The sequence below is a fragment of the Oenanthe melanoleuca genome, chromosome 10, assembly GCF_029582105.1.
Source record: "Oenanthe melanoleuca isolate GR-GAL-2019-014 chromosome 10, OMel1.0, whole genome shotgun sequence".
Taxonomy (NCBI): Eukaryota; Metazoa; Chordata; class Aves; order Passeriformes; family Muscicapidae; genus Oenanthe; species Oenanthe melanoleuca.
Genome location: NC_079344.1, coordinates 315,004 through 342,626, shown reverse-complemented (window position 1 = coordinate 342,626; position 27,623 = coordinate 315,004). Strand labels below are relative to the sequence as shown.

The following is a 27,623-nucleotide window of genomic DNA, read 5'->3' as shown; positions in this document are numbered from 1 at the left end:
CCGACTGGTAACAGCCAAGGCTCCAGTCCCAGCTGGGAAGCAGTGGGAGCACTGGGTGGGAAGAAAAGAGGGCTGGGAGTGACTGATAGGGGAGCTGGGGTCTCCACCATCAGAAACCCCCAGTTCCTGCCTCCTGAGAACATTCTTCCAGGCAGGAGAGGTCAGAGGAAGGGTGACCCTGCTGCTGCTGGCAGAGCAGTGAGTGCCCAGCCCAGGGCTGGCTCTGGGCTCAGTGCTTCACATCAAAGCTCAGGGAAAGCTGAGAGAGAAAAGCTGCTGGCTCCTGCCCATGTCACAGAGCCAGCACCCACGAGCATCTCCTCCCCCAGCTGTGGGCAGAGGTGAGCTGGGCAGCTGCCAGCACTTCTCCCACAGCTGCTCAGCCCTCCTCCCTACTCTGATAAAACACTTTTGCTGACAATATAATCATGTTGTGGCATTTTGGAAAGTTTACAGCAGGGCAAACGGTGAAATGAAAGCCCAACCTCAGCAGCTGGTAACACAGACCAGACCTGCTCACTCCCGTTCCCAGCTGCAATCACCAGTGGAAAAGGAGTGGTTTATACATTTTTTTTTTTCCCCAGTGCTCTTTTTTGTTGATATGTTCTTGTTTTCAGCAGAGCAAGAAAATCCTGATCAACAGTGACACAAGCCCAGCACCCCCAGCCAAGCCTCTCCCTGCTCCCAGCCCATTCCTGGCTGTTCCCAGATATCTCCAGCCTTGCAGCCCAGGACACATCAAAGGGGATGGTTTCCGCCCAGGATCTCCGTCCAGCTCAAGAGCAAACATTCCAGGCTGTGCCTCAAAGCAGAGTTTACCCAGCACTCCCATTGTTCCTTCCCTTTGTTTTCCCCCTGCAGCTGTAGTGAGATGATAACTGCCAGAGGTGCCAGCTCTGCCCAGCCCCAGTGCTGGCCGTGGGGCACAGAGAGTCACCTGGCCACAGAGCCCCAGGGCTGGGCACAGCTCCCCTGGCCTGCCATTGGGAGGGCACAACGTGAGTGGTTTTTGCAGAGCAGAAAGCTCCCCATGGAGGATCACAGCCCCCCCAAAGTGAGCCCAGCCATCCTCACACCCTCCTGGCCAGCCAAAACCACCGGCAGAGGAGCAGCCCCGAGGCCACCACCCACCTTGTCCATGTGGAAGATGAGGTCCAGCTCACAGACATTCTCAAAGCACTTGTCCAGCGTCTCCACAAACACCTGGGGCAGGCAGAGACCAGGCAAGATGGTCACTCCAGCCCCATGGCACACTGCAGGCACGGCACAGACCGACTGGAAAGCTGGAAAGGGACCTAGGGATGCTGGAGACTGTGGCTGAACGTGAGCTCAGGTGAGTCCAGGTGGGCAAGAGGCCAATGGCACCTGGCTTGTGTCAGCCCTAGGGCACTGCTGAGGCACCTCCAGTGCTGGGGCTGCTCTGGGCTCCCCAAAAAGAGAGGCCTGGAGGGGCTGGAGGTGTCCAGGGAAGGGAACGGAGCTGGGGAAGGGGCTGGAGCCCAGGAGGGGCTGAGGGGGCTCAGGGGGAACCATCTTCCCACATTCTGGTGTTTAAAGGGTGCCTACAAAGCTGGAAACTCCCTTCACACAAGGAGTCACATGGAAAGACAGAGTGATGGGCACAAGTTCCTCTTGAGGACACTTCAACAAGGCACAAGAGGAACATTTTTTTCCAAAGAAGTAGTCCATGAATAATCTCCATGAGGAGGTGAGGATGTCTAGGTCATGCTTTGCCATGAAAGGCTGGACCAGACAATCCCTGAGACCCCATCCAACCTGGGATTCCTAGGATTAGTGGTTGCACTTGATTCTCCCAAGGGTCTTTTCCACACTAAATAATTCTATACTTCTATTTTCAAAATATGTTCCTCCAGACTGAGTTCCCACGCAGAAGCTCAGGTGCCCCCTCCCACCACAGGGATGCCACGGGCACGAAACGGCCCTGAGTGGGGCCGGGGCAGGGGAGCTGTGCCTGCAGGGACGCACCTGGATCAGGTCCAGGATGCCCAGCTCACTCTCCGAGGAGTCCACGCAGAACACGAAGTACAGCGTGGCGTAGTGCCGGTAAATCAGCTTGTAATCCGAGCCGCCGAACAGGCTGCGGGGACAGGGACAGGGATGGGGGACAGGGACAGGGACAGGGACAGGGACAGGGACAGGGACAGGGACAGGAACAGGATCAGGGGCTCAGGGGACACAGGCAGGGCTCAGGGGACAGGGACAGGGCTCGGGAGACAGGGACAGGCTCAGGGGACAGGGACAGGGACAGGGGACAGGGACAGGCTATGGGGACAGGGACATGGACAGGGCTCAGGGGACACGGGCAGGGGTCAGCGGACACAGACAGGGTCAGGGGACACGGGGGACATGGGCAGAGCTCAGGGGACACGGGCAGGGCTCAGGGGACACGGGGGACACGCAGCACCCCGCAGGGCTCAGGCACAGCCCGGCACGGCCGTACCTGCCGCACTCCAGGAAATTGCAGATGTGGTCATCGCGCTTCAGCACCAGGTGGAAGGTGTCTCGGATGATCTGCTGCTGCACCTCCTCTGCCTGCCGGGGGGACACGGCGGGTGGGCACCCACGGATGGACGCGCGTCCCACCCGCTGTCCCCGCTGTCCCCCGCTGTCCCAGGGGCGCCGTGACCCCGCGGCTCCGGGTCACAGCCCAGCCCCGGTGCCACCCGCGGGTGACCCGGGCCATCCTGAAGGACGGGACCGGGACACCCCCGCCCCGGAGCCCCGCGCTGCCCCGGCCCGGTGGCGCACCAGGTGCTGGTAGAAGCGGACGAGCCGCGGTTTGCCGTGGTTGTTGAACACGAGGATGGCGTTGATCATGCCGGCGGCGGTCGGGCCGGGAGCAGCGCGGGCAGCAGCACCGGGCAGCGGAGCCGCCGCAGGAAGCCCCTCGGCCGCCCCGGAAGCGCACCGGGCTCGGGAGGGCCGAGCCGGGCTGGCCCTGCGGAGCCGCCGGGAACGGTCACAGCCGCTCCGGGGCGGCCGCACCGCCGCCGTTCCTGGCAGCCCGACGGGGCAGGTCCAGAGCCGGGATGCGGCGGCCGCTGCCCGCGCCGGGTCACCAGGACAGCCGGGATTACCGGGATCACCGAGACCACCGGGACCACCGGGCCCGCCGCTCCCCGCGCGCGCCGCCAGGGGGCGCTCCACCCCGCCGGGAGCGGCGCGGCGCGCAGGGGGCGGGGCTTTGCGCTAGGCCACGCCCTCTTTTAAAGGGGCAGCGCCCCTGCCTGCCCGGAGGGGGCGCGCGCGCGGGCACCGGCGGGGTCAGAGCTCACCGGGCGCTGCCCGGCCCCGCTGCCCCCAGCGCGGGCACACACCGGCAACAGCGCCCCGTGCTGGGCACTGTGAGAAAAGGGCGAGGCGACCTCGCCTGCACCCACGGCTGCCCACGAGCCCTCAGCCGCGGGGCATGCACACGGCTCCTCGGGGCCGGCGGGACCGGCGGGGACATCGCGGCAGGGAGAGAAGGGTCAGTGCGCGCCTCGGCGGGCTGAGGGGAACGGGGAGGGGGAAAGGGAAGGGCCACGGAGTGACCGGGAGCAGGAGACCGCGCGTCCTGATTGGCTGAGGCGGCTGCAGCCGCGGGCCGCCGCGCTCTGATTGGCTGAAGTAGCAGCCTCATGAATCCGCGTTCTGATTGGCTGAGGCAGCATCCTCCTGAATCCGCGTTCTGATTGGCTGAGATGGCCGCATCCTCCTGAATCCGCGTTCTGATTGGCCGAGATGGCCGCTTCCTTCTGAATCCGCGTTCTGATTGGCTGAAGCGGGCGGGCAGCTGCTCCCTGACAGCCGGAGGTGCCGGGGCCGGCCCGGTCCCGCTCCGGTGCCGCTCCGGTGCCGCTCCGGTCCCGCCGCGTGCCTCACGCTGCAGCGCCCTCTGTGTCCCCCGGTCCCCGCCCTGTGTCCCGCCCTGTGCCCCGCTTTGTTCGCGCTCCGTGTCCCGCCCCGGCTCCGGCCCGGTGCCGTGCTCCGCGCTCCGTGCGCTGCCCGGTGCCCGCTGCAGGCGCAGCCCCGCCCGGGGCACCCACGGGAGTTCAAAGCAGCGAATCCCCCTGCGCCTCGTCTCTCCCCTCCAGCAGTGGCAAATGTTTGTGCGGGCGGGGCCGCTCGCCGGCCACGTGCGGGGCGAGGCCGGGCCGGGCGTGCGGGGAGGGCGGCGGCCCTTGGGGCACCGGCGGCACCGGCGGCACCGGGCTCCGGGCAGAACGGCGTGGGGTGTGAGCACCGGCGGTGCAGCGGGGACAGAGCGGGGGCTCAGCTTTCACCAGAGTACAAAAAAAACAAACAACCCAGAAAAGCAGAAGTGAGCGCAGACAAAGGGCTGCGTGTGGAGACAAACTCCGCTGCGATTAGTCCGGCCGGCGCCACCTGCTTCCATGGAGATGAGAATCTCCCGACGCACCAGTCGGATCAATGCCTCCACATGCTCCTTCTGTGGGGAGGAGATCCTCATCCTCCTCATCCTCCTCATCCTCCTCCCCTTCTTCATCCTCACGATGGGAGCCAAAGCCTGCAGCCCACAGATCCTGTTGCCACCCACGTCCCTTCCCATGCCCCATCCCAGCCCCGTCCCTCCCTTTGGGCCCCAGCTGTCTCCTGCTCCCACATCCCCGCACAGCTCAGCCTCTCCCTCTCCCTGCTGGGGAGGCCAACAGCACCCCCGTTCCTAAAAACCTGAAACTTCTGCATCACCCGTTCCCAAAACCCTGAAACTTCTGCATCACCCGTTCCCAAAATCCTGAAACTTCTGCATCTCCCGCTCCCCCTCCTATCACTGCTCCACATCCCCCCTCGCTCCCCTCCTGCCACCCACCCCTGCACACCGCAGCCTTTCCCTCCTCCTCTTTGTGTCGGGCGAACACCATCGCCCCCAAACCCCTCCGATTCCTGTAACACCCCTAATTCCTCTCATCGCATTTTTGGGGAGACAGGAGTCCTGTCCATCGATCCCTACGAGGTTTTTGGGGTGCACCTGACCTTTCCCACCCCCGTAGAGGGGAGAGCGATGCCCAATTGGACATTGAGGAGGTCATCCCCTCCTCGGGTTCATCATATGGGCTCACAACCCCCCAAAATGAAGGGTGAGGTAGAAAATGCCCCGGTGCTGCTGAGGGGGACATAATGCGGGTCCCCACCGACCACTCCCACCCCAGTGCCCCCCTCTGGCCCCCCCAGGCCGGTACCGAGGGCGGCCCGGCTCCGGTGCTGCAGCGGGGGGGCGGTTCGCGGTGGTCGGGCAAGTTGAGGAGGGGGAGGAAGATGAAGGGCGGGCGAGTTAGGAGGAGCTGCTTTGCATCCCTTCACGTCAGCCCTGCCTCATTCCCTCCTTCTTCCTTCCTGCGCACCCAGCGCCGGGCCCGGAGCCGCCGCCGCCGCCGCCCCGCGGAGCCACCGGTGAGTCCCGCCGGACCCCCCGAGCCCCTGCAGCCCCCCAGACCCCCGGTCCCCACCGGGGACACCGCGGGGACAGCAGCGGGGACACCCCTCCTGCCCCGCGGCAGCGAGCCGGGAGCGATGGCGGCGGCAGGAACGGGAGGCACCGGGAGGCACCGGGAGGGACCGGAGGAGCGGGGGGTCCCGGCTCGGGGCAGGGGCCGCCCCTCCCCATGAAAACCCCCCAGAACTTTTCCCGTGGCCGCGCACAAACTTTCTCGGCCGGGAAAGTTGCGGGGCGGGCGGGGGGCGCTGACCTGTTGCGGGCGGGGGGCGCAGCGCACGGAGCGATGCTCGGGGGTCGCGGCTCGGGGGTCGCGCCCCCGCTCCGAAGTTTCGGGAGTTTCCTGGTCTTTGCCACCGGGGTCCCCCCGGGCGGGGTTCCCCCAGGGAAGTGCAGCGGGTGGGGGTGACCCTGTGGGCTGGTCCCGCTTCACCTCCAGTCCCGGACACACCGGGGTGTCCTGGTGGGGGGGCTCCCGGTGCTCCGGGGGGCTCCGTGAGGGCTGGGGGGGCCTTTGAGTCCTGTGCCCCCGCAAAGGATCGAGGGGAGCTGTGTGAAAGCCCTCCAGAGATCTGGTCATAGCAGGGTGTAATGGATAATTGGTTATAATTAATTACTCGGTCAGGCATTAGGATTTTTCTTGTGAGAAGCTGTGTAGGAAGAGAAGGGTGACCAGGGGGAATAGGGGCTGCCCAGAGCCTGACCTGCCCCAGACTGGAGCCTGATCCCCAGCCCAGCCCCAAATCCCAGTTCCCCCAGGGATGGAGCCTGAACCCCCCAGGTCCATCAGAGCCACACCACACTCCTGCTCCCCACACCGTGTGTCCCATGCAAGACTCCCACACCCCACACCTTGCTCCCAGGCTTGCCAGCCCAGGTTTGAGCTGGCCCCACTGAGCCGTGGGTCCAGGTGGTTCCCATGGGCACAGCTGGATCCTGTTGGTGTTCACAGCACTGAACAAACACCTTTGGGGCTGGAGGCAGACTCCAGGCATGGCTCCCATGAGGATCTGGGCAGCACCAGCCTCAGGGTTCTCTTTGGAGGTGCCCAGTGCCTGGCTGGCCATGGGGAGCAGCTGCACTGGGACCATGCCCTGCTCCCACCCTGGGTGACAATGTCCTCCCTGCAGGAGCAGCCGTGGAACAGGCACATCCCCCTCTCCTGGGCCCAGCTCCTCTCCTGCAGGCAGCATTGCACCAGAGCTCTCTTTATGGGTCACACTGTGTCCCTCCAAAACGGGAAACAGGAGCTGAAGCTCTGCTGCAGCCCAGGACAGGTCCCCACCCAAACCTGGGGGTGACTCGGAGGGTCAGACAGGGTCCCTGCAGGACTGGAGCATCTCCAGTGGTGTGGCTCATCACCTTGGCTTTTTGGACTTGGTTTAATCCCTGAGAAAGTGTTTATTTTGGATGGTTTTATTGGGCATTTTGATTTATCAACTAGTTTGGGGATCACGGTGTGGAGAGGGAGGAGCACAGGCACTGTCTGGCTTTGCTCTCCAGCTGGGAATACTGAGGAATCTACAAAGCAGTGGCAGCATCACAACCCAGGAGAGAGAGGCTGCTGCACTCCTTTATTTTAGTTATTCCTTGTGGAGAAGGCAGCCCCAGCTCAGCCTCTGCTCGAGCCCAGTCTCTGTGCAGTCCCTGGGTCTGCCAGCCCAGAGCCAGTGTGGGATGAGGGGCAGCCTTGTCTCAAGGGAGCTTCCTGCTGGCTTTGCTGCCAGACTGGGTCTCCCAAGCCCCATCACATCCCTGGCTCAGAGTCACCTGTCTGGGCTCAGGTGCAGCTCCTGAATGCCCCAAGTTCCTGTTCAGGGCAGATGTGCTGTGGAGGGGCTGGAAGGATGCTTCAGGGGTGTGATGTGCCAGCAGTGCCAGTCCCACCCTCTGTGGCTGGAATCCTCAGGGAGGGTCATGGCTCCCTTCCAGAGGGCACAGGGACCATCATCAGTGACAAGAGTTTCCCTCTGTTCCCCTGTCCCACATTTTTTCCCCAGCCCCAGCACAGCCTCCTCTCCTTCTCCTCCTGGCTGTGGGTCACAGTGGATTGGGGTGGGAGAAGACCTGGCACAGTTTCTATCAAAACACAGTGAAATTTGGGCTGTGAGTGGGGAAGGGGTGCTCCTGCTGAGCTGTGCAGGCAGGTCTGCATTTGTGTGTTTGGGGCTCTGTATTGGGGCTGCTCTGCTTGCCTGGCTTCAGCTTCAACAGAGGAACTGGGCTCTCCCCCTAAGGGAACAAGTGATGATGAATTTTCTGTCCCAAACTTTAAATTAAAGGGAGAAATGTGTTTGTGACTTTTCCTGGCCTTTCCTTGCAGCTGTCCATCTGTCATTTGAGTGACAGTCGAGTGTTTGTAATGAAAATTAACAGGAACAATGTGCCAGCACCTGTGGCTCTGCAGTGTCCCTGTGCTGTCACCTCCTGGTCCTCAGAGTGTTTGGACAATGTTCCCTGCAAAGTGTCACAGTTTTTAGTTAAAGTGACCAGTGTCTTGGCGCTCTGTGTGCAAAGCAAAGACAAACTTGCAGAAAGTTCAAGTGAATCTTCTGCAGGTTGGCTCCAGGGATAGCCCAGGGGTGATGGGTGCTGGGGAACACCGTGGCTGTGGGAGGGAGGGAGGTCTGGGATTCAACACCAGGCTGCTCCAGCTGGACCCTGAACACCTGCAGGGATGGGGCAGCCACCCTGTGACAATTCCCTGCCCTCTGTCAGGGCCATTCTTCTGGCACTCCCTGTCCAAGCCCCTCTGCAGCTCTCTTGGAGCCCCTTTAGGCACTGGAAGCAGCCTGAGGTGCTCCTGCAGCCTCCTGCTGTGCAGGGTTGGGCAGAGCCAGCCCAGCCAGGCCGTGCTGGGCAGTTCCAGTTGCAGTTCTGCTCAGGAAGAGCGGGCAGGGAGGAGGAAGCAGCAGGCAGGCTGCTCATTGTTTCACTTCCACTTCTGCTCCTGGGGACGGCCCTGGTGCCTGGGCAGTGCTCACCCCGCCGTGCTGGGCAGCAGGAATGCCCTGCCTGGGCTGGGCTGGGAGCTGAGGGCTGCTCCTGCTCTGCAGGGAGCCTTCCCTGACCCCCAGCCCCAGCAGGGCACAGCTGGACCAGCCCTGGCACCACAGCCCTGCTGGGCGGCCTGGAGAAGGAGAAGAGGGGGAGGAAGGACGGGCAGAACTTCCAGAGGAAGAGTGCTGAGCACTCTAAATTTATCTTTCCTGTTTCTCAGCAGCAGCAGTGTGTCCTGCCCGGTCTCTGTCAGGCCATTCTCCTTCCCTGCCTCTCCCCTGTCCCTCACCACGTTATCCCAGTTTAACCAGCTCTGTCTCTTTCCGTGTTTCCACCCTGCTGTGCTCCCTGGCTGCTTTTCCCGTCCCTCCCCTCTGCCCTGTTCCCACACCCACCATCCCAGGCCTTGCCTTGGGGGTCCAGCTGGGGCTGGTGGTTCCCAGTTCCTCTGGCTCAGGACTGGGGATCCATGAGCAAGCTGGGGAGCAGAGGCAGGAGGTTTCCCTTTGTCCAACCCACGATGGGCTGCTCTCAAGGGAGAGCTCCTTGGAGCCATGGAATGGTTTTGGTTTGACAGGAGCAGCCTCAGGGCAGCTCATCCCAGCCTCCCCACGAGATGCTGCCCATGGTGGATCAGGGACATCCAGCACTGGGTGGGTTGGGGTGCCCAGGACCAGCCTGGCTGGTGGCTGCTGTTGGGAGGAATTGTTTTTGTGCTTAGGGTGGCTGTTCCAGGGAGCTGCTTCCCTTCCCAGTGAGTGCACAGGGATTGTGAGGGTCTCCCTCCTCACAAAGGACTCTCTACTCTGAATCCTCACCCCTCTGCCATCCAAAATGTGGGCATCTTGAGCTCCCAGCTCAAGCACCTCCCTGCTCCTTGCAGTCAGTTCTTTGTTCCTTTACTGAGCTGGCTGAGTCGCCCTTGCCAGGCACAGGCTGACCTGCCCTCCTGGCTCTGCCCTTGGCTTTACTCCAGAGCCATCAGTCTGTGCTCCTTGTGCCCTAGGAGTGTTCAAATGCTGTGGACGTGGCACTTGGGGACATGTTTTAGTGGTGGCCTTGGCAGGGCTGGGGCACAGTTCCACTCTGTGATCTCAGAGGGGTTTTCAGCCCTGCTGGTTCCATGATTCCATGATTCCAGCCCACCTGTGCCCATGGCTGAGGCAGCCAACGCCCCTCAGGGGAGCTCTGTGCCCTCTGGAGAACAAAAGCTTTTCCAGAGGCAGAGCTGTGGGCAGGGCTGGATGAGGCTCATCCATCAAAGCACTCAGTCTCTGCAGAGACATCCATCTGCTGAGACACCCATCCATCATCACATCTGCTGAGACACCATCCATCAGCACGAGACATCCATCCATCTGCTGACACCCATCCATCTCCACATCTGCCTGGGCCAGCACAGCCCTGCTGGGCCAGCCCTGATTTGTGGGGGCTCCAGGGCTTTGCTTTGGCTTTGTGATTATCAGCAAGGGACACACTGAAGGGAACTGTTTCAACAGCTGAATATTGTGTGTGTTTATGGGACTTTGTGGCTGTGAGAAGGAAGGGCACAAAGTACAGGGGTTGTGTAGAATGGGATTATACAAGTGGTACAACCCCAGGGTGAGCCAGAGCTGCCAGAACCGAGGCAGAGGCAGCCCAGCCTCACTGAGACCTCGGGAATTATTAATTAGGGTGAGTAAATGGTGGAGATATCCCCACCCTCCTGCTCACGAGTGGGATTTGCCCACAGCAGCTCCTTGTATCACCCAAGCAGCACTTTGTGGCAGGCAGGGGATCCCTCCCCAGTGCCCAGGGCAGCTCCCAGGCAGGTACAGGCAGCACTGGCTCAGTTTTCAGGGAAGGGAGAGCCACGAGCTGGGGGCCCTGGGCACTGCTCCCGGTGTCTGTGTCAGTGTCCAACCCCTGCCACGCCCTGCCCTTTCAGCTCCTTCTCAGAACATAAATATGTGTGTTTTTGTACACAATCCTGGCCTCTGCCCGGAGCCAGGAGCTGTGGGAGCTCCCACACACAAAATAACTCGTGCAATGGGCAGGAATTGTGTTTCACCCTGGCCCTGTGACCTGGCAGCACAGCATCCCCAGCCAGACACCTCTGCCTTCCCCCAGGAAAAGCAGCCTGTGCTGTGCTGCTGGGGGTCAGACACTGCCCTGCAGACAGCACAGCTGGCTCTGGGCCATGTGGGGATGGGTAGGTGTGTTCCACACCTGGCCTGGGTCATCCTGAGCTGGGAATTCACAAAGTGCCCCCAGCAGGGACCTTTGTCCGGTGCCTCCTGTCCATCTGTCCAGCCCAGCCTCCCAAACACTCGTCCCTGGCCAGCTCAGCTGGGCAGAAAAGGATCTGAAACCTTTCCCACCTCGGGGATCTGAAAGCAGAGGAGGTGTTGGTGGCTGTGCAGCTGGGCTGGTTCCTGTGATGGTGTGGCACGTTGTTGGAAAGCTGGCAGTGGACACTGCCAGGTGGGGGTGCAGGGGGTTCAGTGCTCCCACGCTCTGCCCGTGCTGGGAGCTCTGGTTCTGCCCCCTGCCATCACCTGGGCTCTGTGGGAAGGGTGTTTGTGGCTGGGCTGGGTTCAGTTCCTGTGCCGGGGTGGTTCCAGCAGAGCTGGAGCTCAGTGTCCCCCGTGCCTCACTAGCATCACTGAGGCAAACCACAGCCTGTGCTGTGCTCAGGGGTGTCCCTGGGCTGTGGCTCTGAGCCAGAACAGCCTCAGAACGTGGATCTGATGGAGCAGACACAGCTGAGGTGTCCCCTGCCCTGCAGCCCCTCTCCTGTCCCTGCACTGCCCTCCTGCAGCTGGGAGCGCCTGCCCGCCCAGCACACACACCTGGAGGAGTATTAATTATGAGGATTAATTATCACACTCAAATTACAGCCCCTCAGCTATGATTACCATGTCACCCAGCCCTGCAGATACAGGGATTGTGGGAGAGCTCAGCCATGCCCTGCTGGGGGGCACAGATCCCCGTGGGGAGCAGCACCCCCAAACCTGCAGGGACCCTGCCCAGGATGGGCTGTAGGAGAGCAGGGGCTGGGCTGGGCTGGGCTGGGCTGAGGTTCCCTGTTTGCCCTGTTTGGGAGGGGTAACATCTGTCCAGCTGCAGGGCTCGGGGTGTTTCCCAGTGTGGGGGGACTGAACGTTCCAGATCACACCTGGCCTGGGGCAGTCACCTTCCCCTGGCTTCAGCTCTGGCTGGTGCCATGGATGGATCTGGGCCAGCCCTGTCCTCAGAGCCCAGCACAGGACAGAGCCTGGGGACACAGGGACAGGTGGGTCCTGCACAGTGGACAGGCTCCACACATGGGAATGTCAGAACTGGACTAAAATTGTTCCCAAGCACAAGGGCAGCAATGCTCGTGAAATAACACCCTTCCCGCTGTGGGGATCTTCCCTTGCACCTGGGCAGCTCCTTGACATCCCCCAGGCAGTCTGTTCCCTTTGGGGTGTCACACATCTCCCATTTATGCTGTTTTGGGTTGGCTTTCCCCTTTTACAGCCAGCTGGGTCACACACACCAGGATTCCTGAACTCCTGCCTGTGTGTTGTCTCCTCGGACCTCTGACCACGTTTATGGCTCTGCCCCAGCAGTTTGTGATTAACCCCGGGGCTGGGGATGCTGAGCAGGAGCTGTGGCCAGCAGGAGTGATGCCACAGGGCTCAGGACATTCACCCTCACCCCGGTGCTGTGGGGTGGGGTGGCATCACCTGGGTCTCTGTTCCTCTGTCCCAGGGACCTGCTGGGCTCCATCTCTGGTGCTTTCCTCCCCCTGAGCATCACCTCCCTTTGTCCCACATCCCAGCAGTGCTGTCCCCCTGCAGCCTGGTTCATTTGGGGCTCTCTGGGCTCCATCTCCTCTGCTGCCCCTGCCCCAGCTGCAGGTGCAGAAGGAACCAGGGCAGGGCTGGGACTCACAGACCCTGCTGGGTATTCCAGGCCAGGGTGGGTGCTGGTGGGTTTGGGATGTGCACCCAAAGGGCTGCACCCACCCTGTGCCCCCTGCTCCTTGCAGGACCTTGGGTTTGCCTCTGCCTCAGCCATCCCTGATCTTTCCCTGCAAGCTCTGGGGCTTGACCCGAATCCACACCTGTTCCTGCAGATGTGTTGGCCTGGGGGGTTTGCTCCCTCGTTTCCCAGAGGGGCAGTGAGGTGCTGAAGGGCGTCGCCGAGTCCCGTTCCCTTCCTGCCCCTCTCGGGTGTGAGCGCTGGGAACGGGTTTGTCAGCGCCTCGGCGCCTCCCAGGGTCCTCGCAAAGAGCAGATTTATTTTCTGCTATGCTGAGAATTAGCTCCCCTTTCTTCCTCTTCCCTCTGCCCCCGCTGGAAAGAGAGAGAATGCAGGGAAGAAGAAAGGATTTCCATCGCGGCGGTGATTGGCACAGCCCTGAATGAGAGGTCATTCCAGCCGGCTCTTTCTTTTCAGGCCCTTTTTTCCTGCTCCCTGTATTCAGGCTGGCAGCATTCTTTCTTTTCAAAGCTCCTCTGTCTGTCTCTCTCTTCCCCCTCCTTTATTTTTCATCCCTTTTCTTTACTTTTGCTGTCTTTTCATTCTGTTTTTCTCCACCCCCTTGGGGCTCCATTTTTTTCTTTCCCTTTTCCTCTATTCAGTTCCTTTTTTTTTCTTCTCAGTCTCTTTTGAATAGCTCGGCTATTTTCGGAGAGGAAAGGGACTGTGCCGGGGAGAAGCCGTTACAGCAAGGAGGAACTTGAAAGTCCTTTCTTTCCCTGTTTATTTCGTTTAAAAGCAAAAACTGTTTTCCAAGGCAGAGCGAGGGTTCTGTGTGCAGCCTTTGAAGCCAGGCTGGGACAGCAGCAGGGCTGGGGGCCCTCCCTGCTCCTGGCAGGGCTGGATTTTCTGCTGGTCCCAAAGCCCTGACAAAGCCCTGGAGCACCAGAGGGGTCCAGGCAGCAGCAGCCCCTCTCCCCCAGCTCACCCCACACAGTTACACAGTTCTTCTTTGGGAAGAATCCCCTTCCCAAAACTCCCTGCCTGGGCACCACTCTGGGCATGAACTGTTGGTGGCTTTGGTGCAGCTCTGGTGGGGCTTTGGTGAGGTTTTGATGTGATTTTGGTGAGGTTTTGATGTGATTTTGGGGAGGTTTTGGTGCAGTTTTGATGTGACTTTGGGGAGGTTTTGGTGCAGTTTTGATGTGATTTTGGGGAGGTTTAGGTGCAGTTTTGGTGCACCTTGGACTGCTCACAGAGCACAGGTTTTCCACCCCCTGGCTATAGAAGGATGCTGGCTCCAGCATTTGCTCTGCTCAGCCCATACAAAGTTCCCTGAAGAGACCTCCCCAGAGCAGGGACAGGCTGGTGGCCACGGGCCACTGGGCTTCTGGCTGTGCCACAGCACAGGAGTCCTGTGGAGGTGACCCAAAGCCAGGCTCCCTGCTCCTTCCACTGGCCCCAGAGCCAGAGCTGCCATATTCCACACCCCATGCCCAAATGGAAGCAATCAGGACTCTGATTTTCAGGAAACACCTTTTCTGCATTAATTTTAGCGTCCCCTTGTTCTGCTGTGACACAGAATTTGAGGGTGTGTGGCACAGGAGCTGCTGACTCTGTGCTGGCTGTGTTAGGATCAGAGTCACAGAATCCCAGATTGGAGGAACCTCAGGGATCACCTGGTCCAGCCTGGTCTGGGAAAAGTCAGGACAAGAGGGGCTGGAGAAGGGGTGCCAGGGCAGTGTCACCCCCCTGTCCTTGGCCAAGGGGCACTGGGCTGTGGGCAGGGGTCCCGTGCCAGCAGTGGGGGCTGCAGGAGGGTGGGAGCGGGGCCGGGGCCCCGTGGTTAATTAAACAGATCATTTCTTTAAAGTGAGACTCAAATAATTGTAACCCTGAGATAGAGAAGACTTTGGGGGAGATGAAAAGGGAGAGAGAGAGAAAGGAAGCAAAGGACAGAGGTTGGGAATGGAGAGGGAGATTAGGAGAGAGATGAAAGAGAGAGGAGAAAGATAAGAGGGAGAGAGGGGACAGATCTCGGCTCGAGATGGGCGTTGCCAGGGAAACGGGAAGAATGAGGGAGCAATGGAGGGATGGAGGAGAGAGGATACTGGGGGTGGGGAGTGAGGGATGGGGAACGGAGGGATGGAGGGCAGAGGGAGGGAGGAACAGAGGGATGGAGGGCAGAGGGATGGAGGAACAGGGATGGAGGAACAGGGATGGAGGGCAGAGGGATGGAGGAACAGAGGGATGGAGGAACAGGGATGGAGGAACAGGGATGGAGGAGCAGGGATGAGGAACAGAGGGATGGAGGAACAGGGATGGAGGGCAGAGGGATGGAGGAACAGAGGGATGGAGGAACAGGGATGGAGGAACAGGGATGGGGAACAGAGGGATGGAGGGCAGAGGGATGGAGGAACAGAGGGATGGAGGAACAGGGATGGGGGCAGAGGGATGGAGGAAAAGAGGGATGGAGGGCAGAGGGATGGAGGGCAGAGGGATGGGGAACAGGGATGGGGGAACAGGGATGGAGGAACAGGGATGGAGGAGCAGAGGGATGGAGGTTAGAGGGATGGGGAACAGAGGGATGGAAGAGCAGAAGGATGGATGGAGGAACAGAAGAATAGAGAAGTGAGGGATGAGGGATGGAGGGATGGAGGAGTAGAGGATCAGAGTGAGAATATCCCAGTTCCCTGGAATGTTTTCAGAGGCAGTGCCCCTGAGGAGGCTGGGGAGGTTTGATGTGCTCTGGTAACACCCTGTCCTCCCCGAGCCCTTGTCTCTCCCAGAGCCTCCCTTTCCCCAACCTGGTTTTCCACCTGCTCTTACTGAAAACACGATCAACATCCCTCTGCAGATGCCAGGTTGTGTCCTTTTTTTTGTGAAGCCCCAGAGAACACTCTTCCTCCCCCCAGGAGCACCAGTGCCACGTGGGATGTCACACTTGTCCCTGGTTGGGGATTGGGCCACGCTCTGCCCCACGGGCAGTGGAGCTTCCTTTTCTCTGCAGAAGTTTTCCTTAAGACAAAACTTTTCCTTTAAAAGTGTAGTTTGACAGTATCTGGTGTGGAGACACTGAGTGAATTTAAGCAGGTGTTTGTTTCTGTGGCAGCAGCACCTGGCCCCTTGGCTTCTGCCCATTTCTCAGAGCTTTGGCTCATTTTTACAGCAGTTCCTCTGTGTCAGGGGCAGTTCTGGGGCAAGAAGTGCCAGTTTTGGTTCTGCCACAGTGTGAGGAGCTGCTCACACCACCAGCACAGAGCCAGGGCTGGGCAGTGCAGCTGAGGTGACCCCAAACCCTGGGGCTGGTGCAGGACAGACATGCTGGGTCAGGTTTGAGAATAATTTTAGTTGGGATTTTCTTGAAAACAACATTTTTCAGTTTGGAATTGTGGGGGGTTGAGCAGATTTATGTGAAATCTGCAGGCAAGATGAAAGCCTGTTTTCCCTTTTATTAAATTTAAATGAAGGCTGCTTTTGAGAAAGAAAGGAAAATAAAATCAAAGGTTTTCTCACAAATATCAGATCCATTATCAGCCATTTTCTGGTAAGAAGTCTTGAACAGTTCCTTCCCCAGTGAGAAGCCCCCATGCCCAGGGTCTCACTTTGTCCTGGGGCTCAATCCTGTGCCTTGGGAGCTAAATCTCCTCTTTCCTGTGGCTCCAGGTTTGTCAGGTTGGGAGCCTGTGCAGGGGCTCAGGTGAATTAAACTGCAGCTGCTGCCAGCTCTGGCACCTGCTCAGCTGGCTGCCCTTGCCCTGATGAGCTGGGATAGGACAGAGCAAGTGAGTATTTAGGGGGCTGATAATGGAGCAAGAGAGGAAAGTAGAAGTAAAATAGCACAAGGAAGAGAAAGCCATGAAAAAAACCTGCTTTAAGTGACGAGGTGGTGAGTGAGGAGCTGGTGGAGGTTCTGAGGGGGCAGCCAGGGCAGGGTCTGCAGGATGTGCCAGGGCAGAGCCTGGATCTTCCCAGATGTGTTGGGAAAGATGGGAGGAGAGATTGCACCAAGACTAAACCTTGGAGTGGGAGGAGAAATGGTGAAAGAGCCCCAAATTTCACAACCCCAGAGGATCAGGGGCAGCAGGCAGCACTGCTGGCCCCAGGGTAGATGGTGGGTGCCCTGGGAGCTCGTGCCACCATGGCATGGAGGGGACACTGGCACTGGTGTGTGACCCTGCCACGTGGGACAGGATGGGCAAGCGAGGTCTGCAGCAGGAAATGAGCCTGGGGGATCTGAGCCTGGGCTGAAGGGCTGGGCTTGAAAAGTGGGGGTTCTGCAGGGCTGGGCAGGGCACTGGGGGACGTGCTGGGGTCCCTGGGGGATCAGGGGGCACAGGAGGGTCAGCACAGGCTCTGTGTGCTCCAGCCCTGGCCAGGGGCTCTGCTCTCAGCAGCCAGGCTGGCACCTCCCCAGGCACAGAGGGGCTGGCAGTGCCCTGTGCTCAGGGTGCTGGGGGGTCCTGGGGAGCTGCAGTACGTGACCCCCTCGCTCAGGGTGTTGGGAAATGGAGTTTGCAGCTGCCCCGGCACGTCCCGAGGCGTGAACAGGGAAGTGAGAGCGGGAAGGGAAGCAGCTGCCTGTGCCCTGCTCTGCTTCCCTGTGTGCTGTTTGTGCAGCTGCTGCTCTGGAGTGCTGCAAAAATACACACAGGGCGCTGGAAACCTACACACAGCACTGGAAACCTTCCACACACAGCACAGCAAATTTACACACACAGAGCACAGCAAATTTACACACACAGCGCTGGAAACCTACACACAGAGTACAGCAAATGTACACACAGAGCACAGCAAATTTACACACACAGCACTTGGAAACCTACAGAGTACAGCAAATCTACACACTGCAGTGTAAACCTACACAACACTCAGCACAGCAAATCTATACACAGAGCACCACAAAAATACACACACATTATTGTAAACCTTCCACACACAGTACAGCAAATTTACACACACAGTACAGCAAATCTATACACACAGCACAGTGTGTTGTTCAGTGCACCCGCAGCCCCTCCCTGGCGGATCGCTCTTCTTCCTCCCCAGCCGCCTCCTCCTCCTCCCGCCGCCGCCCTCCCTCCCCCACTCCTCGCTTTGTTCCGCACCATTCCTCCCCTCATCCCCTTCCTTCTCCTCCCTCTCCTCCCCCATCCTCTTCCTCTCCATCTCCTCCCTTCCTGCAGCCGCTCCTGGCCAGGGCACTGGCGTGAGGGGACAGTTTTGGGGTCAGCAGGAGCAGGCAGCAGCCTGCAGCACAGAGACCAGTGTCCCCAGTCCTGCTCAGTGCCCCTGAGGATGCCCAGGCACTGTGGGGTTCCCCTTCTCCAAAAGTGGAGGTTCATCCCACCATCTCCTCATGCTGGGCAGGTTCTCCTGGGACTGTGACAGGATCTGGCTCAGAATTTATCCCAGTTTCACCTCCCCCGCGAGATTCCTTTGTTGTAGCTGCAGGAATAATTGTATTTAGGAGAACACTCCTCCAGCAGGAGGAAGTGGCAGCTCTCAGTGGCATCCTGCCTGTGCTCAGTGGCTGCTGGGGGAGGATGCTGTGGGGTGCTGGGACCCCCAGGATGGGTGTGCCAGCCCCCAGGGTGGGTGTGGTGGGACCCCCAGGGCTGAGCCCAGCACAGACTCTGCCTGTGCCACATCTGGCTGTGTCCTGCTGGTCCTGCTGGGTCTGGGCCCTGTCCCTCATGCTCCTTGTGCTGTTGCTGCTCCTGCTGGAGCTCAGAGCCACGCTCAGCTGTGACCATTCCCAAACTGTTGGCACAGTTCTCTGAAGTCAGCCCCAGGAGCCTGAGGGCATGCAAGCAGCCAGCCCAGCCCCAGGAGCTGACAGCCCATCCACAGAGGCTGGCAGTGGGCAGGGATCCAAGCCTCCCTCCTCCTCCTCCCAGCGCTCAGTGAAACCCCTGGGGCCACTCTGTCCCCACATCCCGGGCTGGGTGGCGCTGGGGACCCGCACTGTCGTCACCCGTGTCAGTCTGGGGGTCACTGCGGGAAGCACTGAGGCTGGAACAGCCCCTGGGCACAGTGTGTGTGAGCTGGGGGCTCAGGCCGGGCCCTGAGGGAAGCACTGAGGCTGGAGCAGCCCGATGTGCTGGTGTGAGCCGGGGCTCAGGCTGTGTCCTGAGGGAAGCAGTGAGGCTGGAGCAGCCCGATGTGCTGGTGTGAGCCGGGGCTCAGGCTGTGTCCTGAGGGAAGCACTGAGGCTGGAGCAGCCCAGTGTGTGAGTGCTGGTGTGAGCCGGGGCTCAGGCCATGCCCTGAGGGAAGCACTGAGGCTGGAGCAGCCCAGTGTGTCCTGGTGTGAGCCGGGGCTCAGGCCGTGCCCTGAGGGAAGCACTGAGGCTGGAGCAGCCCAGTGTGTGTGTGCTGGTGTGAGCCGGGGCTCAGGCCGTGCCCTGAGGGAAGCACTGAGGCTGGAGCAGCCCAGTGTGTGTGTGCTGGTGTGAGCCGGGGCTCAGGCCGTGCCCTGAGGGAAGCACTAAGGCTGGAGCAGCCCAGTGTGTGAGTGCTGGTGTGAGCCGGGGCTCAGGCCGTGCCCTGAGGGAAGCACTGAGGCTGGAGCAGCACAGTGTGTGTGTGCTGGTGTGAGCCGGGGCTCAGGCCGGGCCCTGAGGGAAGCACTGAGGCTGAAGCAGCCCGATGTGCTGGTGTGAGCCGGGGCTCAGGCTGTGTCCTGAGGGAAGCACTGAGGCTGGAGCAGCCCGATGTGCTGGTGTGAGCCGGGGCTCAGGCCGGGCCCTGAGGGAAGCACTGAGGCTGAAGCAGCCCGATGTGCTGGTGTGAGCCGGGGCTCAGGCCGGGCCCTGAGGGAAGCACTGAGGCTGAAGCAGCCCGATGTGCTGGTGTGAGCCGGGGCTCAGGCCGTGTCTCTCTCCCCAGCCATGACAGCGTAGGCCGGCGGCGAGCCATGGAGCGGTTCAGCGAGTGCGGGACGCAGACAGACGCTGTGGTGGTGCTGTCCCTGGCACAGGCTGCCGTGCTGGGCCTGGTGTCCGACAATGAGCTGCTCGGGGCCACTGTCACCCCTGCGGGCTTCTTCCCGGGGCTGGATGGGGAGCAGCTGGACAGTGCCGCCATGGAGCCTGGGGAGCCCGAGGGTGAGGAGCCAGCGCCTGGGGACGGGCAGGACGAGGACGCCCTGGAAGCAGACTCCTCCCTGGAGAAGCATGCCCGGAGGAGGAAGAGGCCGCCTGTGAGGCTGATGCCCAAGGTGAAGAGCGAGAAGGCAGAGGTGGAGGCCGAGCCACCGTACAACGTGGACGAGGAGGGCGAGGGGCAGCCCGGCCATGCGCCCCAGCCCCCCGAGCCCAGCCAGGAGCCGGCGGGGCAGAGCGGAGCCGTGGAGATGATCGACCTGGGCACCTTCAGCAGGAAGCCCCGACGCCTGCGGCACCTGCGCCGGCACCGGGAGCTGGAGGGCACCGAGCGCCGGCACTGGGGCAGCGACCTGGCTGGCGGCACTATGGGGGCCCCACAAACCGTGGGCAGCTTCGAGGCCCCATCCCCTGGCGAGGTGGAGGCGCCGGCGCCAGCGTCCCCCGAGCAGGTGAAGAGCGAGCAGGGCTGCGGCTGGCAGGAGCTGGGGGAGCTGGAGGCGGCTGGCGGCACCAGTGAGCACAGTAGGAAGGCGCAGCTGGACCGGCTGGACATCAATGTGCAGATCGACGACTCCTACCTGGTGGAGGCGGGCGACCGCCAGAAGCGCTGGCAGTGCCGCATGTGCGAGAAGTCCTACACCTCCAAGTACAACCTGGTGACCCACATCCTGGGCCACAACGGCATCAAGCCCCACTCATGCCCGCACTGCAACAAGCTGTTCAAGCAGCCCAGCCACCTGCAGACCCACCTGCTGACCCACCAGGGCACGCGGCCCCACAAGTGCGGGGTGTGCAGCAAGGCCTTCACCCAGACCAGCCACCTGAAGCGGCACATGCTGCTGCACAGCGACATCAAGCCCTACAGCTGCCGCTTCTGCGGCCGCGGCTTCGCCTACCCCAGCGAGCTGAAGGCGCACGAGGTGAAGCACGAGAGCGGGCGCTGCCACGTGTGCGTGGAGTGCGGGCTGGACTTCTCCACGCTCGCCCAGCTCAAGCGGCACCTGGCCACGCACCAGGGCCCCACGCTCTACCAGTGCCTGGAGTGCAGCAAGTCCTTCCACTACCGCAGCCAGCTGCAGAACCACATGCTGAAGCACCAGAACGTCCGGCCCTTCGTCTGCACCGAGTGCGGCATGGAGTTCAGCCAGATCCACCACCTCAAGCAGCACTCGCTCACGCACAAGGTAGGGGCTCGGGGTGCTCTGGGTGCTGCCCTCATCGTGTCCAGGGATGTGCGAGCGCTGGGGGTGCGTGCTGGTGGACAGGAGTGTCCCAGTGCCCCCGGTGTTGGGAGGAGGTGGGTGGTGCAGGTGGGCAGTAGCACCTGTGGCTGGCATTAGCTGGGGTCACTGGCATGTGAGGGGGTCCCTGGGACCCAGCCCCTGCCCTTGCAGAGGTTCCTTTCCTCGCCCCCAGGGGGAGAGGCCCCAACCATCGGGAAGGTTTAGACCTGCAGGGTAACCTGGCAGTGCCATCCAGGAGCTGTCACAGCCCCTCTGGGCAGGCTGTGTGGGGGTGGTCACCCCTTCCCCTGGGTTTGTTAATGGGGAGCAATTGGGCTGAGCCCCCGAGCAGAGCTGGCACCCAGCAGCCCTTACAGAGCCTGTCCAGCCCACAGACCCTGCATGCTGCTGGGCTCTCAGACACACCCTGTGCTGTGCTCAGCACAAGGACCCCATCCCTTCTCCACTCCTGGCACCACCCATGTATCCCCAGTGCCTGGGGGTCTGCCCAAGCTCCCCCTGGCCCACTGTCCCCCCCCGGCAGGGCGTGAAGGAGTTCAAGTGCGAGGTGTGCGGGCGGGAGTTCACCCTCCAGGCCAACATGAAGCGGCACATGCTGATCCACACCAGCGTCCGGCCCTACCAGTGCCACATCTGCTTCAAGACCTTCGTGCAGAAGCAGACGCTCAAGACCCACATGATCGTGCACTCACCAGTGAAGCCCTTCAAGTGCAAGGTACCAGGGGGGGATGATGGAGCTGGGCACACGGGGCACAGCTCCTGCTGTGCTGTCCCCCAGGAATCTGGCCAGGCTGAGTGCCTGGGCATGGAAGCAGCTTTGTGGTGCCTCCCCTGCTTGCTTGGGCATGGGTTGTCTGCTCCAAGCTGTGATGGGAGCATTGCTGCTGCTGAAATGACCAGTGCTGGATGCTCTGGGGCTCCCAGCAGCATCCACACTGCAGCCCCAAGCCCCCCAGATGGCAGGAGGAGGGAGGGACCCCATTACTGTCTGCAGAATCCATGAGGGACTCTAGGAGGGCAGCAGCCCCATTCCTCATGGAGGGAGCCCCAGGGGACCCTGGGGGCCAGGTCTGCTGTGCAGAGCCTTTGCCAGCCCTGGGGCTGACTGTGGGCATGCTGTTGGCAGGTCTGTGGGAAATCCTTCAACCGCATGTACAACCTGCTGGGGCACATGCACCTGCATGCCGGCAGCAAGCCCTTCAAGTGCCCCTACTGCTCCAGCAAGTTCAACCTGAAGGGCAACCTCAGCCGGCACATGAAGGTCAAGCACGGGGTGATGGACATCAGCCTGGACAGCCAAGGTGGGTCCCTGGTGCGGGCTGGGCGTCGTGGCTGCCCCTCAGCCCTGGCTTTGGGTTTGCTCGCCCAAGGGCTGTGGCTCCTGGGCAGTTCTGGGCTGCAGAGCCAGGGAGGGGCGAGCTGCTGGCCCCAGCCCTCCCACATGAGTGTGTCCCTGTGCTGACTCGTAGATGCCATGATGGAGCTGGCTGGGGCTGACCACGCCGAGCTGGACGGCCAGCAGGAGATGGATGACTTCGAGGAGGAGAACTCTTACGGCTACGGGGCTGTGGGCAACCCCCCAGACGAGCTGGCCGAGCAGGCCATGAAGGAGATGGCCTACTACAACATGTTGTAGCCAAGGCTGGTGGGGCTGTGGGGGCTTGGTGGGGTTACAAGGGGCTGCAGCACCCACCCAGACACCCCCAGAGTTGGAGGGGTGGCTTCCACTGGGCTTGGGGAATACAGGGATGTCCAGAAGACTTTGCTGGACCTGCCTTGGCTCTGTTGCTGCCCCCCTGCTTGCACCCTGCACCTGTGACTTGAAGCTGCAGGCCGGGGAGATACGACCCAGCAGATCACTGAATGAGTAAGGATGGAAGGGGCTGCTGTGGAGCAAGATGAGCATCACTAATTATTCTACCTCCTGGGTCCCCCCCTCGCTGCACAGGGTTCCCCCTGCCCACATGAGGAGGTGGGTTTGCATTTCCCACTGGCCCGGGGCTCCCTGTCAGCCCCTGGGATGCAGAACAGAGTATTTTCATAGAAGCTCAGGGCGCAGCCAGCGCCCACAGCTCCGGCTCTGGAGCTGCAGCCAGCGGAGGATCCGGGGGAGGCAAACCCAGCCCAGCCCCAGCAAATGATGGTATTTTGAAAGTAATTTATTTTTTTCAGATGTGCCGCGTGGTTGGATTTATCTTTTCACCGAGTTCAGTTCCCTTCAACCAATGTGCTTTGTAAACCCGTGTAAGCTGTGTGGTCTGTGTGGGGAGAGGGGGTTGTGAGGGGCTGAGGACCAGAGCGGGGTCCTGGGCAGAGCCCCCCACTAAGGAACTGGCACCCCCTCCTTGCCCCCAGCTGCTCTGGGGCTGGAGGAAGAGGATCCCATGGGGCAGCCTGTGAGGTGGGGGTTTGCCTTCTCCCTGCCCAGGGGTTTGGCAGGGAAGGGCAGTGCTGAGTCTGGGACCACTCTGGGCTCTTCACTCTCTGCTGTGGGGCAGCACCTACACCATTGCCCCCCAGAGCTGGGCTGGGTCCTGGCAGGCATCACACAGCCAGGGCCCAGGGTCTGGGGCACTGTGCTGACCCCACACACACCCTACACTTTGTGACAGTGGCCGTGTTCCCTGCAGCACCATCTGCCCCATCCCAAAAGCCCTAGGGTGGTTCTGGTGTGGCACTGCTCAGTCCCCCAAGGGCAGTGTGCCTGCCACCCACCTTTCCCACCACTGCCTTGGGGCAGGACAGAGATGGCCACAGCCTTGGTCAGCCCCAGCCCTCCCTCAGCACGGCAGGGCTGTGGAGCCCCATTGCTGCCTTCAGGCAATGCCAGAATGCTGAAGTGCACATTCCCCCTGCCTGGCTGCCCCCCGTGCCCACACTGCAGAGCTGTGCCAGGTGATGTGCCCGGCCTGGGGAGATATTTAATGGCACCACACGGTTATGGGGGTACATGAATCAGGGCAGGACAGACACACGCCCCCCACCCCTGCACTCCCCTGCTACAAAGGCTTTAAAAACACTCCTAAGAAAACTTTGGAAAAATTATTCAACTGTTCCTGAGCTGTGCTGGTGAGTTGAGGGGGGGCCCTGGCCCCTCCAGCCCCATCCATCCCAGAGATGGGGAGGCTGTCCCCTATTTCTTGCCCAGAGCCTTGTCCAGGTTGTTCTTGATGGCATCGAGGAAGTCGGTCGTGTTCACAAAATGCTCATTCAGCTTCACACTGGAGAGAGAGAGAGGGATTGGTGGGGGGTCCCACAGGCACCACCCACCCCAATCAGTTGTGAATAGCCACCTCAGGTCCCTGGGGACTGTCCAGAGAGGCCAGCAGCTACCTGTGACCATTGTGCACAGCCATCTCCTGGTCACTGTCCTACTCTTGTGGCTGCCCTGCAGGGCCAGCCTATCCTTGTGGTCACTGTGCTGTTCTTGTGGCCACCCCCCTGCTCTGCCCCAAGAGCCACCCGTACTTGGCAAGGCCATGGATGCAGCCAGCAAGGTCCTTGGTCATGGTCCCGCTCTCCACCGTGTCCACACAAACCTTCTCCAGCGTCTGTGCAAACCTGGGGACAGCAGCACTGTGTCTCCAGCAGCTCCAGGGGCCCTGCCACGACTGCCCCCCGAGCAGCTGCTGGCAGGGACCCTCACCCAGGGACCCCAGCCCACCCTGCTCACTTGACGAGGTCAGGGTTACTGTCCAGCTTGCCCCGGTGCTCCAGGCCCCGCGTCCAGGCGAAGATGCTGGCAATGGGGTTGGTGCTGGTGGGTCGCCCCTGCGCAGAGAGAGTGGTCAGCTCTGGTGTGGGCAGCACACCGTGGGCAGCCTGGCACAGGCAGCTCGGGCTCTGCTCGCTGGCACAGCACACCCACCTTCTGGTGCTCCCGGTAGTGGCGGGTGACGGTGCCATGGGCGGCCTCGGCCTCAATGGTCTTCCCATCTGGACACACCAGCACAGAGGTCATCAAGCCCAGGGAGCCGAACCCTGTGGGGGGACAGGGGTTAGGACACTCCCAGGGGTGATGATGGACGGCCCACCACAGCCTGCCCTGCTCCACCTTGGGCCAGGATGTCTGACTGGACATCCCCGTCATAGTTCTTGCAGGCCCAGACAAAGCCACCGGAGGATTTCAGCATCTGGGCCACCATGTCGTCGATGAGCCGGTGCTCGTACCAGATCTTCAGCTTGTCAAACTCCGTCTTGTAGTGCCTGGGAGCCAGGGCAGGGGTCAGCCACGCTCACCCAGTGAGTGGGTCTCACTGCCAGCCCCAGGACAGCCCACCACCCCAGGCCCATACTTATCAAAGATCTCCTGGAAGATGTCCTTGAAGCGCCCGTCGTAGGCCTTGAGGATGGTGTTCTTGGTGCTCAGGTAGAGCGGCCACTTCTTCTGGATGGCGTACTGGAAGCAGCTGTGCGCAAAGCCGGAGATGGACTGCAAGGGAAGCACAGCAGGCTCGTGGCACCCCGTCCCCCAGCGTGGCCAGGGACCCCCCGAGCCCCAGCAGTACCTCGTCCGTGTTGTACATGCCCATGCCCACGCCGCCGCCGGGGAAGTTGAACACCTCCCACTCCTTGGCCCCGCTGCCGTCCTTGGGCGTGAAGACCAGCTTGAACGTGCCGGACTTGTCCACCACGAAGTCGGTGGCTTTGTACTGTGGGGCCAGGCAGGGTGTCAGGCAGGGCTGGGGGAGCTGCTGGCCAGCCCCACGCCGCGCTGGCTCACCTGGTCACCGTGGGCGTGGCGGCCGATGGTGATGGGCTTGGTCCAGCCGGGCACCAGGCGAGGAATGTTCTTGCAGATGATGGGCTCGCGGAACACCGTCCCCCCCAGGATGTTTCGGATGGTGCCGTTGGGGCTCTTCCACATCTTCTTCAGCTTGAACTCTGCGGGGCGTGCAGATGGGACCCCTGAATGAGCCCCCATGGCTCCTGCCAGCACCCAGCTCCACTGTGCCAGGGCTGCTGCCAGAGCCTGCTGGCAAGGGGAGGGACAGCCAGCGTGACATCATGGCTGGCACAGAGCAGAGGTCAGTGTGTCCCCAGGGCCATGGGGTCCCCACAGCACCCATGAGCCCCCAGGGTGGGGAGAGGGGCACAGCACTGGGTATGGTGCAGCCTCCAGCCCACCAGAAACCAGAGCTGGCAGTGGGAAGGCACTGCTGACCCCGGGGGGCTGTGCACAGACAGGAGGCTCAGCACCCCAGAGCTGCCAGCACCCTCCCACTGGGAGCTCAGCCCCTTGCCCTGCCCACCTTCCACCCTGGCTTCATCAGGCGTGATGGTGGCACACTTGACAGCCACACTGTACTTCTTGGTGGCCAGCGCTGAGTCAATGGTGACCTGGTCATCCGTCTTGTCCCGATGTGGCAGCCCCAGGTCGAAGTATTTTAGCTGGACATCCACGTTGGGCAGGATGAGCTGAGGGGCCAGAAGGGTGTCAGAACGGGGGGACAGCCTGGGAAGCAGCACCAGGGCATGGCCAGCCCTGGCACCCATCCTGGCCCAGCCTGGCTGCCTGCCCAAGATGGTTCTGCTGGCCAGGATGATCCCCCTGCCCTGAACACGCCTCCCTGTGTAACACAGCTCCCGCTGCCGGGACCGCCTCACTTAAAGGTCCTCCCGGTAGTTGTGCCGATTTTATGACCTGCTTCCTGCAGACAGAGGGACAGAGGCAGGAGGGACAGACAGAGGGCAGCACAGGGATCACCCGTTCCCCGTACACCCCCCAGGCCCACTTTTGGCACACCCGCCCGTTCCTGGGGCAGGACCCCATCACCTTTTCCTTAATGAAGGCCCAGATGATTCGTGTCATCTCATCCCCGTCCATCTCCACCACGGGATTTGCCACCTTGATCCGCTTGTCGGCATCTGGAGAGCAACGGGGGTGTTAGGGGTGCACCCCTGGTCCCCCAGCTCCACACCCTTGTGTGGGGCCAGGGCATCCTGTGGGGACCACACAGCTCCGTCCAGCCAGGTGTGGGTGCCAGCCTGGCTCAGGGACAGGTACAGCTCAGGGGCAAGCCCCGCTGGGGTCTGGGCCAGTTACTGGGGCCAGCACTGCTGGAGTGGGGCTCAGAGTGCAAAACCCACCATGTGAGGGGGACAGGGATAGGGACACATTCCTCTGAGAGCGGGATCCGCGAGCAGCGCCTCAGTGAGATGAACAACGGGGCCAGAACCAGGAGCAGCTGCAGTCCCCTGGGGCCAGACTCGGGCACAAACCGCCGCGCAAATCCCTGCGATGATCCTGGACCAGGACTAAACCCTTCTGGGTGCCAAACCTGTCTGTGGATCGGGCTGTAAAACCTCACGTGGTACCCAGAACAGAGGTGACCCCCCTGAGTGGGACCTGATCATGGACAGGGAACATGGACAGGGAACAAAGCTCTGGGTGGCGCCGGGAGCAGGAGTGAACCCTCCTGGGGCCAAATCCCGCGTTGGTCCGGGACCCTGAGCGAACCCCCGCACCAGGCTCAGACTAGGTACGAGCTGGAGTGCAAAACGCCACGTGGAACCGGGACCAAACTCCCCTGGGACCGAACCCATCAGCGAAACCCGTCGTAGAACCGGCACCAACCCCCCCAGGACCAGACCCAAACACAAAACGCGGTCCGCAAAGCCCCGCGCACCGTCGGTAAACGTGAGCGCGGGTCGGATTTCAGACACCGCCCCCCGAAAGAATCCGAGCCGGCCCCCCGGTGGGTCCGGGGCACGGCCCGAGGGGTCGCGGGGATGGCGGGGGTCCCCACTCACAGTGGCGGCGCGGCGCGGGCGCGGCGGGCGGCGGGCGGCGGGGCAGGCAGCGCAGCGCGGCGGCGGCGCGCAGGCAGCGGGCGGCCATGGCGGGGGCGGACGCGACGGGGCG

General features: G+C 61.6%; 3 protein-coding genes across 4 annotated transcripts in view; 1 reads left to right on the top strand and 2 right to left on the bottom strand.

The window, feature by feature from the left end:
• AP3S2 (adaptor related protein complex 3 subunit sigma 2) overlaps positions 1-3,160 on the bottom strand; it is a 5,801-nt gene extending 2,641 nt beyond the window's left edge. The window contains exons 1-4 of the mRNA XM_056499734.1: positions 2,770-3,160; positions 2,462-2,553; positions 1,987-2,098; positions 1,132-1,203 (exon numbers count right to left, since the gene is read on the bottom strand). Coding sequence (XP_056355709.1) covers positions 1,132-1,203; positions 1,987-2,098; positions 2,462-2,553; positions 2,770-2,838 — 345 coding nt within the window. The 5' untranslated portion in view covers positions 2,839-3,160. The remainder of the gene's footprint in view (positions 1-1,131; positions 1,204-1,986; positions 2,099-2,461; positions 2,554-2,769) is intronic.
• Positions 3,051-22,997, top strand: ZNF710 (zinc finger protein 710). 2 transcript variants are annotated; one of them, XM_056499731.1, is made up of 5 exons: positions 3,051-3,490; positions 19,297-20,698; positions 21,282-21,473; positions 21,885-22,059; positions 22,228-22,997. In XM_056499731.1, the coding sequence occupies exons 1-5, from the start codon at positions 3,051-3,053 to the stop codon at positions 22,392-22,394; spliced, it is 2,376 nt and encodes a 791-aa protein (XP_056355706.1). In that variant the 3' UTR covers positions 22,395-22,997. The 2 variants fall into 2 exon arrangements, with proteins under 2 accessions (XP_056355706.1, XP_056355707.1); XM_056499732.1 differs by lacking the exon at positions 3,051-3,490 and adding an exon at positions 5,301-5,415.
• IDH2 (isocitrate dehydrogenase (NADP(+)) 2) lies at positions 22,897-27,623 on the bottom strand. Its single transcript, XM_056499733.1, has 11 exons — positions 27,512-27,623; positions 26,535-26,626; positions 26,011-26,176; positions 25,482-25,642; positions 25,267-25,410; positions 25,054-25,190; positions 24,813-24,964; positions 24,627-24,739; positions 24,432-24,529; positions 24,227-24,319; positions 22,897-23,979 (listed from the first exon to the last, which is right to left on the bottom strand). Exons 1-11 carry the CDS (start codon positions 27,597-27,599, stop codon positions 23,892-23,894), a joined length of 1,332 nt encoding a protein of 443 aa, XP_056355708.1. The 5' UTR covers positions 27,600-27,623; the 3' UTR covers positions 22,897-23,891.